Source organism: Ziziphus jujuba, chromosome 4, assembly GCF_031755915.1.
Source record: "Ziziphus jujuba cultivar Dongzao chromosome 4, ASM3175591v1".
Classification (NCBI taxonomy): Eukaryota; Viridiplantae; Streptophyta; class Magnoliopsida; order Rosales; family Rhamnaceae; genus Ziziphus; species Ziziphus jujuba.
In genome coordinates, this window is record NC_083382.1 from 13,729,132 (window position 1) to 13,743,859 (window position 14,728).

General features: G+C 29.9%; 1 protein-coding gene across 1 annotated transcript; it reads left to right on the plus strand.

Annotated features, from left to right (window-relative positions):
- The first annotated feature begins 212 nt into the window (after window positions 1-212).
- On the plus strand, window positions 213-6,633 carry LOC107417418 (wax ester synthase/diacylglycerol acyltransferase 4). Its single transcript, XM_048471110.2, has 5 exons — window positions 213-507; window positions 1,464-2,045; window positions 3,245-3,604; window positions 4,357-4,494; window positions 5,975-6,633. The coding sequence occupies exons 1-5, from the start codon at window positions 241-243 to the stop codon at window positions 6,137-6,139; spliced, it is 1,512 nt and encodes a 503-aa protein (XP_048327067.2). The 5' UTR covers window positions 213-240; the 3' UTR covers window positions 6,140-6,633.
- The last annotated feature ends 8,095 nt before the right edge of the window (window positions 6,634-14,728 follow it).

A 14,728-nucleotide genomic window follows, 5' to 3' on the forward strand; every position in this document is an offset into this window, starting at 1 on the left:
TGACCCCATGTCCCAAAAAGAAAAGTCTCAGGTCACACAATTAGACAAGTTTTGGAAAGAACCATCCTTCTCTCATTTATTTTTGCGTTGAACAAATTGCTAGGATAGTTAGCTGTACACTCAGAAAATTAAATAATAATTTATTAAATTTTATGAAAGTATTATAAGCTGTTGTCACGCAATATACTTTGATATAGATAGTGTCAGCATCATTTTCTCTTACATTAAATAACAAAGCAAATGCATCTTTTGGCATTCTCGAACAGCAATAAAATTGTAAAAAAGCAAAGAGGAAAAACAAAGAAAAAATACAAAACATACATGGAGTTTGAAGATTTAGTAGAGCCAGTTAGCCCTACTGGCCAATACTTCAATAACTCTACCTTGTCCATTTCGATTCTTGGAGTTCTTGAATCTGAGATTCCGATTGATATTACTGATGCTCAAGCTTTATCACTGCTCAAGGATGTTTTCCTTCCCATCAACCAACGTTTCTCCTCCATCATGGTTTTTAATTATCTCTATCTCTCACTATTATATATACATATATATGTATATATAGCATTGATAATATCAATCTACATATATATATATATATAACACATCATCTATACATCATCTATATCTATATATATATAAATATATATCTATATATAGTTGATATTATTTTAAAGATATATAACATCATCTATTAGATTTCACTTAGTAGCTTAATATCCTGTTACTGGTAATAAGGTGATTATTTCTAATAATTAATAAACCATAGTTGACGTTTAACATAAATGCTATCATCGATAAAGTTAGTGGATAATTTCTATGCATATATATTCGAAAGCAGTACAATTTCAATTTTTATCTTTATATCTTTACTTTGAATTTATGTTCTATGTAATAGTAAAGTAGTTTTACTCTAATCTCTATATATAGTTCTTATCATGAAAAGGAGGACCGCAATAAACTATATATTATTCTCTATTCTGATCAGTTGAAAAAAAGAAAAGAAAAAAAGAAGAAGTAATAATAAACCAAATGGAAATTAGGTAAAGAGAATTCCTGCTTTTTGCATCTCGTTTTAATTATCTTATTTCCCTTTATAGACAAGTTAAATTAATATTAAAGTTTTATATTTTGTTGATCCATCTACATAATAAAATCAATATATTGCCTTTCCTGCTACATTTAATTAATTTTTTAATAGGACTTTTAAGGTGCTCTTCTTTGCATATATACATATTCGATGGGACATATGCGTTAAGGTTTACATATTTTCTTCTTGAGTATGATATGAAATATATATAATATATTTTTAAGTTTGTTAAATAGTTAATACTAGACTTCGTTTATATGTTACATTAATGATGATTACGTTTCTTTCTTCATTTTTTCTTTTTTTAAAAGAAATTGGATAGAAGAGAAGTTAATTAACAGTTTACAATGTTGCATAAATGTTTTTGAATACACAGGTTGAGGACAAAAAGGGAAGAAAAATTTGGAAAAAAGTTGAAGTATTTCTTGAAGATCATATTAAAATTCCCATTTTTCCTTCTGGCTTATCCCCTGAATCATACGACGAGTGTTTTGATGACTATTTATCAAAACTATCACTTGAAAGATTTCCGCAAGACAAACCTCTTTGGGAAGTTCATATATTCAAGTATCCAACAACAAATGCAGCTGGTAATGTTATATTCAGGCTCCATCATGCTCTTGGTGATGGTTACTCCATAATGGGTGCTCTTCTTTCGTGTTTACAAAGGGCTGATGATCCATCTCTTCCGTTAACCTTTCCTTCGCGACAAAGATCGAAATCCACCAATGTCCACCGTGAGAAAATAAGTGTATTTTCTTATGTTCCTAAACTTTTCTCATCGGTTTTCAATACCATATACGATGTGAGTTGGGGCATCTTAAAGAGTAGTTTACTTGAAGATGATAAAACACCAATAAGATCTGGAAATGATGGACTTGAGTTTCAGCCAACTGCAACAACAAGCATGTGGTTTTCTCTTGATCAAATCAAGTTAATCAAGACCAAGCTTGGAGTGGTACGTTTCCATTTTTCAGTATACCTTGTTACTTTATTTCACATATTATCAATATTAATATTGAATATTAGAATTTTTTTTCTATTCTTTAAAAAAAAAAAAAGAAAAAGAAAAAAAAAAAAAAAACAAACAACAGCTTTGTCTATGCACTACCCTGCAAGGATTATTCTGTATGCCATAAAAAGAAATTGAAAAGTAATTTATTCCTTAAATAATCCATGTATTAAGTTTACAGCTGGTATATAATTTCCATAATTTTTTTGAGGGCCATGTTCCATAAATTATATACCAACAATTTATTGCTATATTATGATTTTTTGTTTTTATATAATCAAATTAAAGTTTTTTGATATAGATACTTTTTGTGTCTGTCGTTCTTGCCTCATAAGTTGAGAAGTGCAAGCTTAGCTAACTGATCTTCATTTAATACCTTTTAATCAGTTAGGTCCAACCAACAGACGTGATTGTATCCTTGATTTTCACTGAGAATCAGTAACTTTTTGTTTTTTTTTTTCTCTTTTTGGTAAGGACTTAGTAACTTTATAATTTAGGCCATCTATTCTACTCAATTTGAGTTGTGCACTGAAAATAGGTTGGATGGATATAAATATAGGGGAATATGTTGTCAATAAAGACAATAAAGACATGATGTTGAGATAATACTACTCATAAATATTTAAATTTGACTTAATGTCATATCAGTATTAGTTGAGATATGACTTTTTAAATAATAAATTTTCAAAGACTTTGGCTTTTATTTAGGCCACGTAGCACATTTAATCACTTCTAACACTTTACCCAGTTATGAATTCGCATGTTTATGCACTTCATAGTAGCCTATCTATATATGTACTGTCCTTTTAGGGAGAACTAGGCTACTATTTTTCGGATAAAGTTCTAAAGTTGAATTTCTCCAACTAAATATATGTAGTAATTCTTTCATTTAGAATTCGTAAACAAAATTTTATCCGGAGCAATATATATATTTTTAAAGATATGTAGATATTTTTATTTTAATGTCCTCAAAAAAAAAATTTTCAAGATTTTCATGTAGGAGAAAAATTATATGACCCTCTATTTAGACCATTAAAACATTATATTTAGAACAAAATAATCATATTTATGTAAAAAATAATAATAAAAAAAACTTAGTTTTGGTCACCATATAAAAGAATTTATTTAAATTTGACATTGAACAGACAATAAACGATGTGATTGCGGGGATAACATTCTTCGGTGCTCGACTCTACATGCAAGAGAATAATATTAGTCAAGAATTGAACACAAAAAACTCAAACTCCACAGCTTTGGTGTTACTCAGTACAAGAATGCTTGTTGATTACAAGTCTGTTAAGGAGATGACCAAAGTTGAAGCAGAAATGCCATGGGGAAATCGATTTTCCTTCTTGCACGTACCAATACCACACTTTAGCGAATGTTCCGATCCGCTCGACTTTGTATTTTATTCGCAGAAAATCATCGAAAGGAAGCGAAGATCATTCGCTGTTCTTGTCACCAGCAGATTATTGGAGATTATGCACAAACTTAAAGGCTATGAAGTAAGTTTCGAGCTCATAATTTCTAATACATGCATTAATTGTCTCCTAGTTAGAGAAGTATTATATATATATATATATATATATATACAATAAGACTTCAAAGAGGATGTTATTAGCTTTTTAAATTGAGGAGAAGTTCTTGAATTTGATAAGTGGTAATATGACATATTAAATTTTAAAATTTTAAATTATTAAATTCGCTTATTCTCAATTTTTAAGTTAATGATATTCTTGTTGGAATCTTATTTCATATATATATATATATATATATTTGGCCTTTGTACATAATGATATCTCAATGTTAATAATATACGAATGTACATCCCACTGCATATGATTAGATGTACATTTAAAGTTAAGCAACTCCTATCATATCCATTTGTTATTAAAGTCAGGATATTTGTTATTAAAATTAGGATATTCTAATTTGATAATTATATACATATACAAAATTGCTATTGTAAGGGATGTGGTGGATGACAACAATTTATAGCTGTCAAATCTTACAAATCGAACAAATTTAATAATTGTGAATGGCTATTGGTTATTGTGTGGTATTCTATTTCACTTACAATAATAGTTATAAATATATTCATTATTGATACTTGATTATATGTAAATTCATGGAATATAGTTTGCATTACATGTAATCAGAAAACATAAGCTGTTTTAACATCTTCTAATAAACTAAAATTATATATTATCCGGAAGAGTTGAAATGGTTTAAGCTTTTGGTATTGGTATTAATGCAGGCAGTAGCTCGATACATCCACAGTACATTGAGCAATGCGAGCATGACAATCTCGAATATAATTGGCCCTGTGGAACAAATGGCTTTGGCTAATCATCCAGTTAAAGGATTATATTATACGGTCGCTGGTTCACCTCAGGTAAATAAATAACATTATATTTTATTCAAATAACTTCATCAATATATATATATATATATATAGATGAGGTGATTGAGTCCTAAGCTCTAAGCTCAAATTAGCAAGTGCCATGCTTCTTTATCTACCAAGTCCAGGTTCTAGTTTGAGGCAAGTCAGCACTGCTGTTAATTACTAATATATATATATATATATATATATATATATATTCGAATTAATATTATAATAAATCTTAGGGGAAAAAAAAAAAAAATAGAGGGACATTAATTATATGAAATAATGCAGATAAAACTAACTTCTAGGTACTTTGCACAATAAAGGCTCAAAGTTTGAGACTTAAAATTTTTTCCCTTATGGCCCATCTACTTCTGCCCACAAATTATTTTACTTATGTATTTTTTTTTTAAATTTATTATTATGTTTATTTAACATATAAAAAAAAATAAAATAACAACCTTTTGGGTTATTTATTAAAAATTTATAATTCACCTATAAGTGTTCCTTTGAATTGAGTTTTATATATTTTTATTTTCACAAAAACTTGTTTGGAGAAAATATTTATATTAATTTTTGAGATGAGGTCATTGAGTTCTAAGCCCAAGGTTTAAACCCATATGATCGGTAACAGGCCTTGGATGACATCCAACCCAAACATTTGTTGGCAGCCCAGAGTTTTGGGATTTGGACAGTGCGCCAAACCCAAATTTACAATCATAAAAGAAAACAAAAATTAATTCAATTAATAATTGGCAATATATATATATATATATATATATATATATTAATATGAAAACTAGCGAACATCTAGTATAGCAGATTTTGATGATAATACAAATTCCTAAGAAAAACATTTTACCATTGTTTTATTTTGGTTTTGATGAAACATTTCACCAAATTATAGAACATATATGTTGACTATAATATAAAAAGTGGATTCCATATTTATCAGTCATAAGAGTTATAATTATGAGCTGGTATTGGTAGAAATGACGTGGCTTCTTTTATGGCTTTTTCTCTCTTCTTTAAGAAAAATGATATTTGATCATTCTCATCGGCCACAAATTATTATTATTATTATTTGAAATTGCATGTGCGAATTCAAATTTAATATTGTTGTTGAGAAAAAAATCACTAGATTATCCTATTGGAGCAACCCATGAAAATAGGAACAACCATGAAAATTTAATTGATTGTGAGTCGTATAACGGACAATTGACATGATCGTTATACTTACTTAAATTTTCCATCTGTTTATTGTCGTGTTGATCGTTTATTGATATGCCAATTGCCCATTATAACAATAACGATATAAGATAATAAATATCAACGCTCTCTTTTGGATCTCCCTCTCTATTTGGCTGGTACATACTTTTTATACATTTTTTATGCCTTATTTTGTTTGGTACATATCATAAAGACATTAGTGTATGATTATATGGATTTACACAGCTTGAAGCTGATTTGATATGCTTTTTGTTCGCAGGGCCTTGATATATCGGTTATAAGTTATATGGGAAAACTGAGAGTTACTTTTGGTGTTAAAAAAGGGCACATAGATTGTCACAAATTCAAGTCATGTATGGAAAATGCCTTCCACATCATTTTCAAATCTTCTCAGAAAAATCCTACAAAAGACAAATTTAATTAAGAAAGGAAAACTATCATATATATATATATATATACATACACATATACAGTTTTACTATAAAGAAGATCAAGTTCATTTAAAAGATAATAATCTAAAACCGAACATTATTTTGAAAAGGTTAATTTTGCTCTAAAGTGGACACTCTATCATGCAATAGCCTACATAGTGGATATGTCTATTCTGGAGCAAAATTAACCCTTCTAAAATAATGTCTGACGTCATATACTTATCTTATATAGTGAATTTGATCTTATTTATAACAAAACTGTAAATATATATATATATATATATATCATTTTTTCATTCGGAACTGTCATGCAACATGTTGTTAGATTTTGTCCTAGACAATCCTGAATGGGCATATTTCTCCCGAATGAAAAAAATAGCAATAATAATAATATATATACATATTTTCTGTTATGCAAACATTTGTATGCTTTTATTTTATGGATACATATTAAATAACATATTATCTGATATCTTTTTTTAAATAAGATATTGCTTGGTGTATATTCGAAAATAAAAAATTTACAGACAGCCGCATTATATATCCTTCAGTTCTTATAATCTACTACCTTAACATACATGGTTTTAGATTATATGAAAGTTATTTTGTTTTATATATTAAGCTTATTTTGTTTTATATATTTTTCTTTTACATGTTATGTTGTTTTTAGGAACTGTGGTCATAGAAGGAAAAGTATAATAATAATAATAAGAAGAAGAAGAAGATGGAACGGAAAACCAAACCTCAAATATGCCACAATATTATTAAAAATTAAATAAAAGGTTTCATACAAATGAAAATTAACTATAAAACATAGCAATCAAGTACAATAAGAACTAAAAAGACAACCTGACATTTGGACCTCCTTAAAAACTTCATGATAAAAAATTCCAATGGGGAGAAAAACCAATGAAGGAAAAAGAATAACAGAAAAATAAACAAAAAGATCAATCTCCCCATGTTCAGCACATGCGCACTAAGAGAGGCTTAAGGAAAATTAGGATGCTAGGACGATTAGAATTTATACTTCTAATTATCCTTCATTATTTTCTATATCTTGAGATATAATTGTTTTGCTCCAGATTTGGGGTGTAATCCCAGGTTAAAGGTCCAGCATTGTTATAGATTACATCCTTATATGTTATATTATTGGATTTAGAACTTCAAAATATAAGTATAACTTGACTAATCCTTTTGGGAGAAACCCAATAGCCAATCAAATGAGTGATAAATAAATAAATACAGTATGATCAACAACATTATTAATATATTTTTATGAAAATTTTGAATTTTGGTAAATAAAATTACCTAATTCGGATTGTAAGATTTTAGCTACCTTTAAAAATACTATTAATATTTTAGCAACTGGAACTAATTTTAATATATATCTATATATATATAAACTAGGTTTAAATTATGTTGTTAATATTAGAACTAATGTTAAAATTTTCTTTTTCAACCATTACGTCACATTAAAAGCTGAGATTGAAAAATATATATTAATCACCAAATTCTCATAAAGTTTTTTTTTTTAAATAAAATTTTAATATATCATTAAATTTATATGTTACTATTTTTAAATTTTAAATCTTAATCTTTAATATGATCTAAGAGCTAATAAATCGTCTTGATATGAAATGAATTGTATATATATATTTTTGGTTATATTTTAATGTGCTTTTTTCTTTATAGGTAATCGACTTGGAATTTTATTTTAAATAGTTTTATTTATTAATTTTATTTTCAATTCTACGTCGTAAAAGAAAAATTACACTAATCAATAAATACTTCTTATTAATAATGATATGATACAATTTTTAACCATTAAAATTAATTTTGTTGACATATCAAAATTTGACAAGCTGAAATTGAGATTTTCTAACTCCTTGAAATGGAGAAGATTCTTGCTTGGAGTGGAAGTGCACCCTTCAAGATCGCCCAAGAAAAAACTAGCTGGAGTGCACGTAAGGTAAATCTTCCTTTATCAAGAAAACATGATGGTTTCAACATTAGATCTTCTTTTATTAATCATTAAATCACAGTAAATGTTGGGATTTAAAATTTAAAAAATAGTCAAATATGTGTTTAGTGACATAGTATAATCCTATTTAGAGAAAATGAATCCTATTGAGACCCAGTGATTAATAAATGTAATTTTAAATCTCATCCATTAATATGATCCAAGGTAAAGCTGTAAATAGGCTCAAGTAGCTCGTGATTAACTCGAGCATGACTCAATTTTAGCTCATTTGAATTTGACTCGTGAAGAAAACTAGTTAAGTTTAAGCAATAAATTAAGCTTGTGAGTAGCTTTTGAGTAGTTTGAATATATTATTTATATGTATCTATAGTTTGAATTTATTAATTATATGTATCTATATAAAAATTATATTATGAATTTAAGGACATTGAATATTTATAATGCAAAAACAATGTTTTTTATATTTTAAATTGATAAATTTTTTAAAAATAAATTAATTTTATAATAAAATCAATAGAATAAGTTAAATTTATTAATAATTAATGTTAAAATTTTTATTTTAAGAAAACAAATATTTAAGTTTTTAAGTTTAATGTTGTAATGAGTTGAGCTGGGCTTTTTCAAGAATGAGCCAAGCCGAGCTTAAGCAAGTTATTTCAAAATTTTATGAGCATGATCTGAGTTTGAGAACTCATAAAATATTACGAGCCAAACTTGATAATTCTAATACTCGGCTCATTTACACCCCTAATCCAAAGGTTGACAAAAGAAATCTTGATGTTATTATTTTTAAGGACCTGATTTGAATATGAGTATACATATATGTATATATATAATTTTGATTAGTTGGAACATAATTTCTAGCTTATATGGAATATCTAAGACATGACAAGTATTAAAGTTGTTACTTACCTAATTAAAATTTTAATATTAAATTTTTCATTGAACTCGCATCTGCCCACTTGACATGTTAATATTCTTACTGTAACAACCTATACCAACATACCCCTATTATACAAGTTTAATCGGGTTTGACCAAATAGATCTCATGTAGGTTTTAGGTAAATGTTTAGTTTGACTGATGTATAATTGTGTAGAGCTCATTGATATGAATTCATAAACTGATAACATACCAAATTTTGAGTTACGAATAAAAAATTATGGTTTTAGAAAATTTTAAACATCAATATTATATCGGTATCAAAATCAATCTCGAATTTTTATCTGTTAGTAACCCAAGACCTTATATAAGTGTTGGGAAGTGTGTCTAATAATGAAAAAAAATTAAAATACCTATTTTATCCCCCAAACTCGAGAAACCTTTCTCTAGACCTGAGAATTGAAGTGGGTCGACCAATCCCACTTACATGTCAAATCAGGTCGAACCGATTTTTAGCGGATTCTAGCCATTATTGATGACATGTGTTGTGACCAAAACCTCCAAATCTCCGACCAATTCATAGCCAAATGCGCCCTAATCAAGTAGACAAAGCTGGAGGTAGTGGTCCGATCTGATTGCCAAAGTTTGTGGGTTTTTTGGCCATTCCAGACCGACCCATACACCTTTCCCCCTTTTCAGACCCTCTGAATTCATTCCCCTACTTCATTTGCCAAGATTTTTCACAGTTTGAGAGATCTATCAATGACAAATTTGGTTGAGTTTTTTGAATAATTTTTGGTCATTAATATACTTTTGAACTGATATGAGCATACCAATGTATTCCTTATCTCTTGGGCTTTCCGTTGATATAAAATTTATATATTTTGGACGTCATTTGATAAATTTTTTTCATTTTTGGATCAATTAGTTAAATATCAAGTAAAAATTGGAATGTGTTTAGACAAATTGGATAAAATTAAAGTTGGATTAGTATAATTAAATATTAATAAAACCAATCAGAATGTTCAATTTCATAAAATTGGCCTTTGAGTGGAAAATTTCAATTTTGAATACCAAATCTTAACACTTTGCAGTATAATTGAATCGCTCGGCATCTAATTTAAGTAATTTTATAATTGTGTAAATTACTTTAAAACATTTGGTAAATTCTCTCGTTTAGTTGTAGGAGCCCGAGGAATATTTTATTATATTTAAGCACCCTTATTGAGCTTGGAGTTGACCTTACAGAACAGCTTAGAGTGAGCATCAGCGATACTTGTAAGTGGTTATATTTTTAAATAACTTTAAGCATGCTAGTACAATATATATGGTTTGGATTACATATATATATATATGGGTTGATATAAATGTTTATTTTAGTCATATATGAATATTGGTTTTCAAATATATGTGTTATAATTTCATGTGACTTTTGATAAGATTTTAAATGAATTTAAATTCCAATGAGTTTATAGTGAACTTGTGAATATTGGTATTTAAATATTTTGACAACTAAATTGATGGTTTAGTCAGTTTGGAAAATATTGATTTTTGAGAAAGTCGATTAAAAATTGTATATTTTTTAAATATATTTGAGTATTTTATATTTGTCAAGTGCTTAATTATAGTGATATATATTTTACTGTTAATATTTATATTTCGGCATATAATGATGATTTGGAACTTTTCAGTGGGATTTGAATATTAAATTATACTTTATAGTATAGTAATGTTTAAAAAGTGGAAAAATATGATTTTAAAATGATTGTTTTATAAATATCGTATGATTATGTTTAATTGATATACCATATAATACTAGTATTTCGATTAAGTTTTATATTATAGCATGCAAATTTGCCACGATATCTATAGTATACTAACAGTCGTGAGGTGGGTTGAACCTATAGATTCATTATTGCCACGATACTTTTGGTACAATAAAGGTTGTGAGGTGGATTCATTTTATAGATTTGTATTGTCACAATACTTTTAGAACGCTAAGGGTCATGAAGTGGGTTTGTCCCACAGGTTCCTTATCCTTTACTATCCAGTGGTGTTCAGGACATCGTGCACCACTTGACAATGCTAGATATATCATATAGTAAATTATTTATATTTTTATGTACATTGTTGATTTCTGATATTTATGATTTTACTGTACTTTCATAATTATTTTATGAGATTATATTTATATCATTTTATGCTCAATATTTATATCATGATTAATCCATGTTATAATATTTATAATGGATATTAATTTGCAAAATTTGAGCATTGATTTTATGATATTGATTTGGGATGTTGATTTGAGGTATAAGTTTAGATTTTGTGAAATGATTTTTAACCAGAAAATCTTTAAAAAGAGTGGAACGATAGGTCTTCAGAGTAAGATTTACAAAAATAAAATAATATTTTTTTGTTATGCCATGTTGTTCATTAAGATAGCTTTATCTTACGTTTTATTTATTTTTAAATTTGTTCCCATAAGTCTACACAGTTAGTGGACAGTCTACATTGTGCATTATTTATTGTTCCATGTTTTCCATAACAGTAGCAATATTTATCTTTTCCAGCTCATCTTTATTTTATTTTTTTTCTAAACTTATTCGTATTAGTTGTATTACTTAATTTTATAAATACTCTTGAAATGCTCTGACTTAAATTATGGACATAGTAGTGACCTTATTATATATGTGTAATATTGACCTATACTATGATGGGATATAGATGTTGATTATAGTTGTGGACTTGTGTCAGGACCCGTCCATAATTCCTTCCCTGGAACCCTAGACAAGCCCTGATCCTAGGGAAACCCTACCGAACCCTCCAACGGAAAATCCGGCAGAGCCTCCCCTAAGGGATTTACTTACCACAAATTACCTGCACTGAAAACACACTTCTATACTCATCCCCTTATTCCTCCCGCAAACTACAAATTGATTCCACAAATTTCAGCACTTCAAAAGAAACAACAGCAGCAACCCAGTGCATAAAAACAACTACACGTCCAATACAGTATACAGAGCATTATACAACAAATGTGGAATTTAAGCAATGACAGATAAGGAAACAATACAAGACAGAGAGGAAAAAGGAAAGAAATACTTCTTGGACCTTCGGCAACGAATTGAGACGTTGGGCTCGCCCCGGACAATCAACGTCTCCAACCTCGACCTAGGGGAACGGAATTTAAGAGTGTGAGATGCTAATCATTTCAGTGAGTGACCCTAACTACTGAATACCTTTAATAATAATAATATAAAAATAAAGGAATTTAATTAATCAATACCGAATAATTAAATAAATAAATAAATAAATAAACATTTGAAGTAGTAATTTCTCTCAAAACCCTTACTCTTCACTCCCTTGGAAATGTTCCCTTTTTTAAAACCTTTTCGCAAAACCCGATGTACGTACTCCCCGAAAACCAAGGGACCAAATAATTTAATAAACAACAAATAAATAAATAAATAAATAAATACCCCAAATATAAATAAACTGCAATAAATTATAATAAATAATTTTAGAACACCTTTGGGGTTTAAAACATTATTTGCAATTTACACCGACGCACCACACCATATACCGGTGATGCCCTCCGATACCCAGCGTCCCGAGCACCGACTGGCGGGGGGTTAAAGAGAGAAACCTGCAACGGTCACTTCGGCGTCCCGACAGTACCGCTGCTAAAACCATCAACCCGGCCAAGGAGGGGGGCGGCTGTGCACAACAAACTTGCCTGCCCATGGTCCAATGGCAACTCACGGGTGAAGTAATAACCGTGCGCTAAACCACATAATAACCGCGCGCTACCACGTGTCCATACACCATACACCAGAACACCAATACTGTATGAATGCGTCTAAAAATAAACATTTATAACCAACCGTACCGTTTTCCAAAATTACCGTGGGAAATACATTAAATTCTCACACTTACCATCCCACATATTTTTATTTAATAAACCGGTACGAAACATTGATAACACATAAACCACAATTTTCTCGAAGTACGAGATGCAACCATAAAAATACCGCGGGCGTAATTTATAAAATTTAAACAAATAATTTCGTAAAATATTTAACCCAATTATGCCTGGAAAATATTACTTAAAATCACGTACAATTAATACCGAAACATACTTTGCTCATGCATAATAAATTAAACCACAATAAAACCATAATTAATCACACCACATGAGCATAATTTAAATACCAATTTAAATACCAAATAAACATAATTAATTGCCCAAAAATGATATAAAATCCAGACGCAATTAATTACTGAAAATACTTGCTCATGTGTAACAAATACCATTTAATCACAATAAAATAATAATCGGGAATTTCTAATGACCCCAAAATTTTATTTAGCACCATTGGGTAAATATATATATAAAATAATATTTTTCCCGATTGTATTTAAAACACGCCACATGAGCACCAATTACAGATATCAAATTAATACCACATAAATACAATTAATTACCCCAAAAATATTTTTAAAGGTGGGTCACTCACCTGGAGCACGCAATTAACCCATGATCCACCATGGGATCAATTCCACGACTCACCGGTGCTCCTAGAACAAAATTCACAGACAGTCAAATAAATTAATATTTTAATCGGGTAAATAATACCCGGTACCCGGGGGTCAAAACACAAACGTTAACCAAAAAAGGCGAATAATATACCGAATCGAAGCTCGAGCGACGAGGATTACCAATCCGGTCTCCATCGACCCCAATTCCGCCGGAGGTGGCCGGAATTTGGTCGGGAAGCTTCGGCCGGTTTTGATCTTGAGGGATCTTTCAAACGGTGGGGATTTTGGACAATCTAACCCCGGAAATGGACTCAGAGGGGTGAAAATGGTGGGATAGAGGTATGGGACAGGCTGGGTTGGTCGGAAACGGCGAGAATCGCCGGAAAAATTTCACCTCGCCGCCGCGACTTCGCCGGCCCTATCTGGGCTCGTCCGGCGGCGGCTGGCCAGGAGATTTTGTGGCTGAGGTCGCAAGGTGGCGGGTTACACCGGTGGCCAGCGCGTGAGGACTATGGGTGGCCGGAAAAAGTGCAGCAAGGAGAGAGAGAGGGACGACCGGTGGGAGAAAAAAACTGTGCGTGTTTTGTGTTTTGGTGCTCGGGGAAGAAGAAGGAAAAAAAAGGAAAAAAGAAAAGAAAAAGAAAAAAAAGAAAGAGTTTTCCCACGTGGGGAAAAAAGAAAAAGAAAAGAAAAAGAAAAAGAAAAAGAAAATAAAATGAAATAAAAATAATTAAATAATTAAATAATAATATTATTATTTAAAATAATAATAAAAATAATTTGATTTTAAACATGGTTGACATGTGGCATTTCACCATGCTGACACATGGTCACCTTCAGTAAGTCACACGTGGCACATCGTTACGCGTTTTAAAAATAATATTAAAATAATACGGTATTTGAAAAACTCTACAGGTCCATAACTTTCAAACCACATGTCCAAATCGAACGTGCCGCTAGTCTACGGACTCGTATCGACGAGCACTTCACAACCATACATGAGTCAACGCTCAACCTTACATGAATAAAAAGTCAACTCCGGCACCCCTTGGACAGTTTGGACCTCAACTCGTTTTGCTCAAAACTTTCAAACCGTAGCTCCGTTTTCAACGTGCTACCAGTCTACGAACTAGTGCCAACGTGTACTTTGTAACGGTACCTCAGTCAACCTAGAATTCT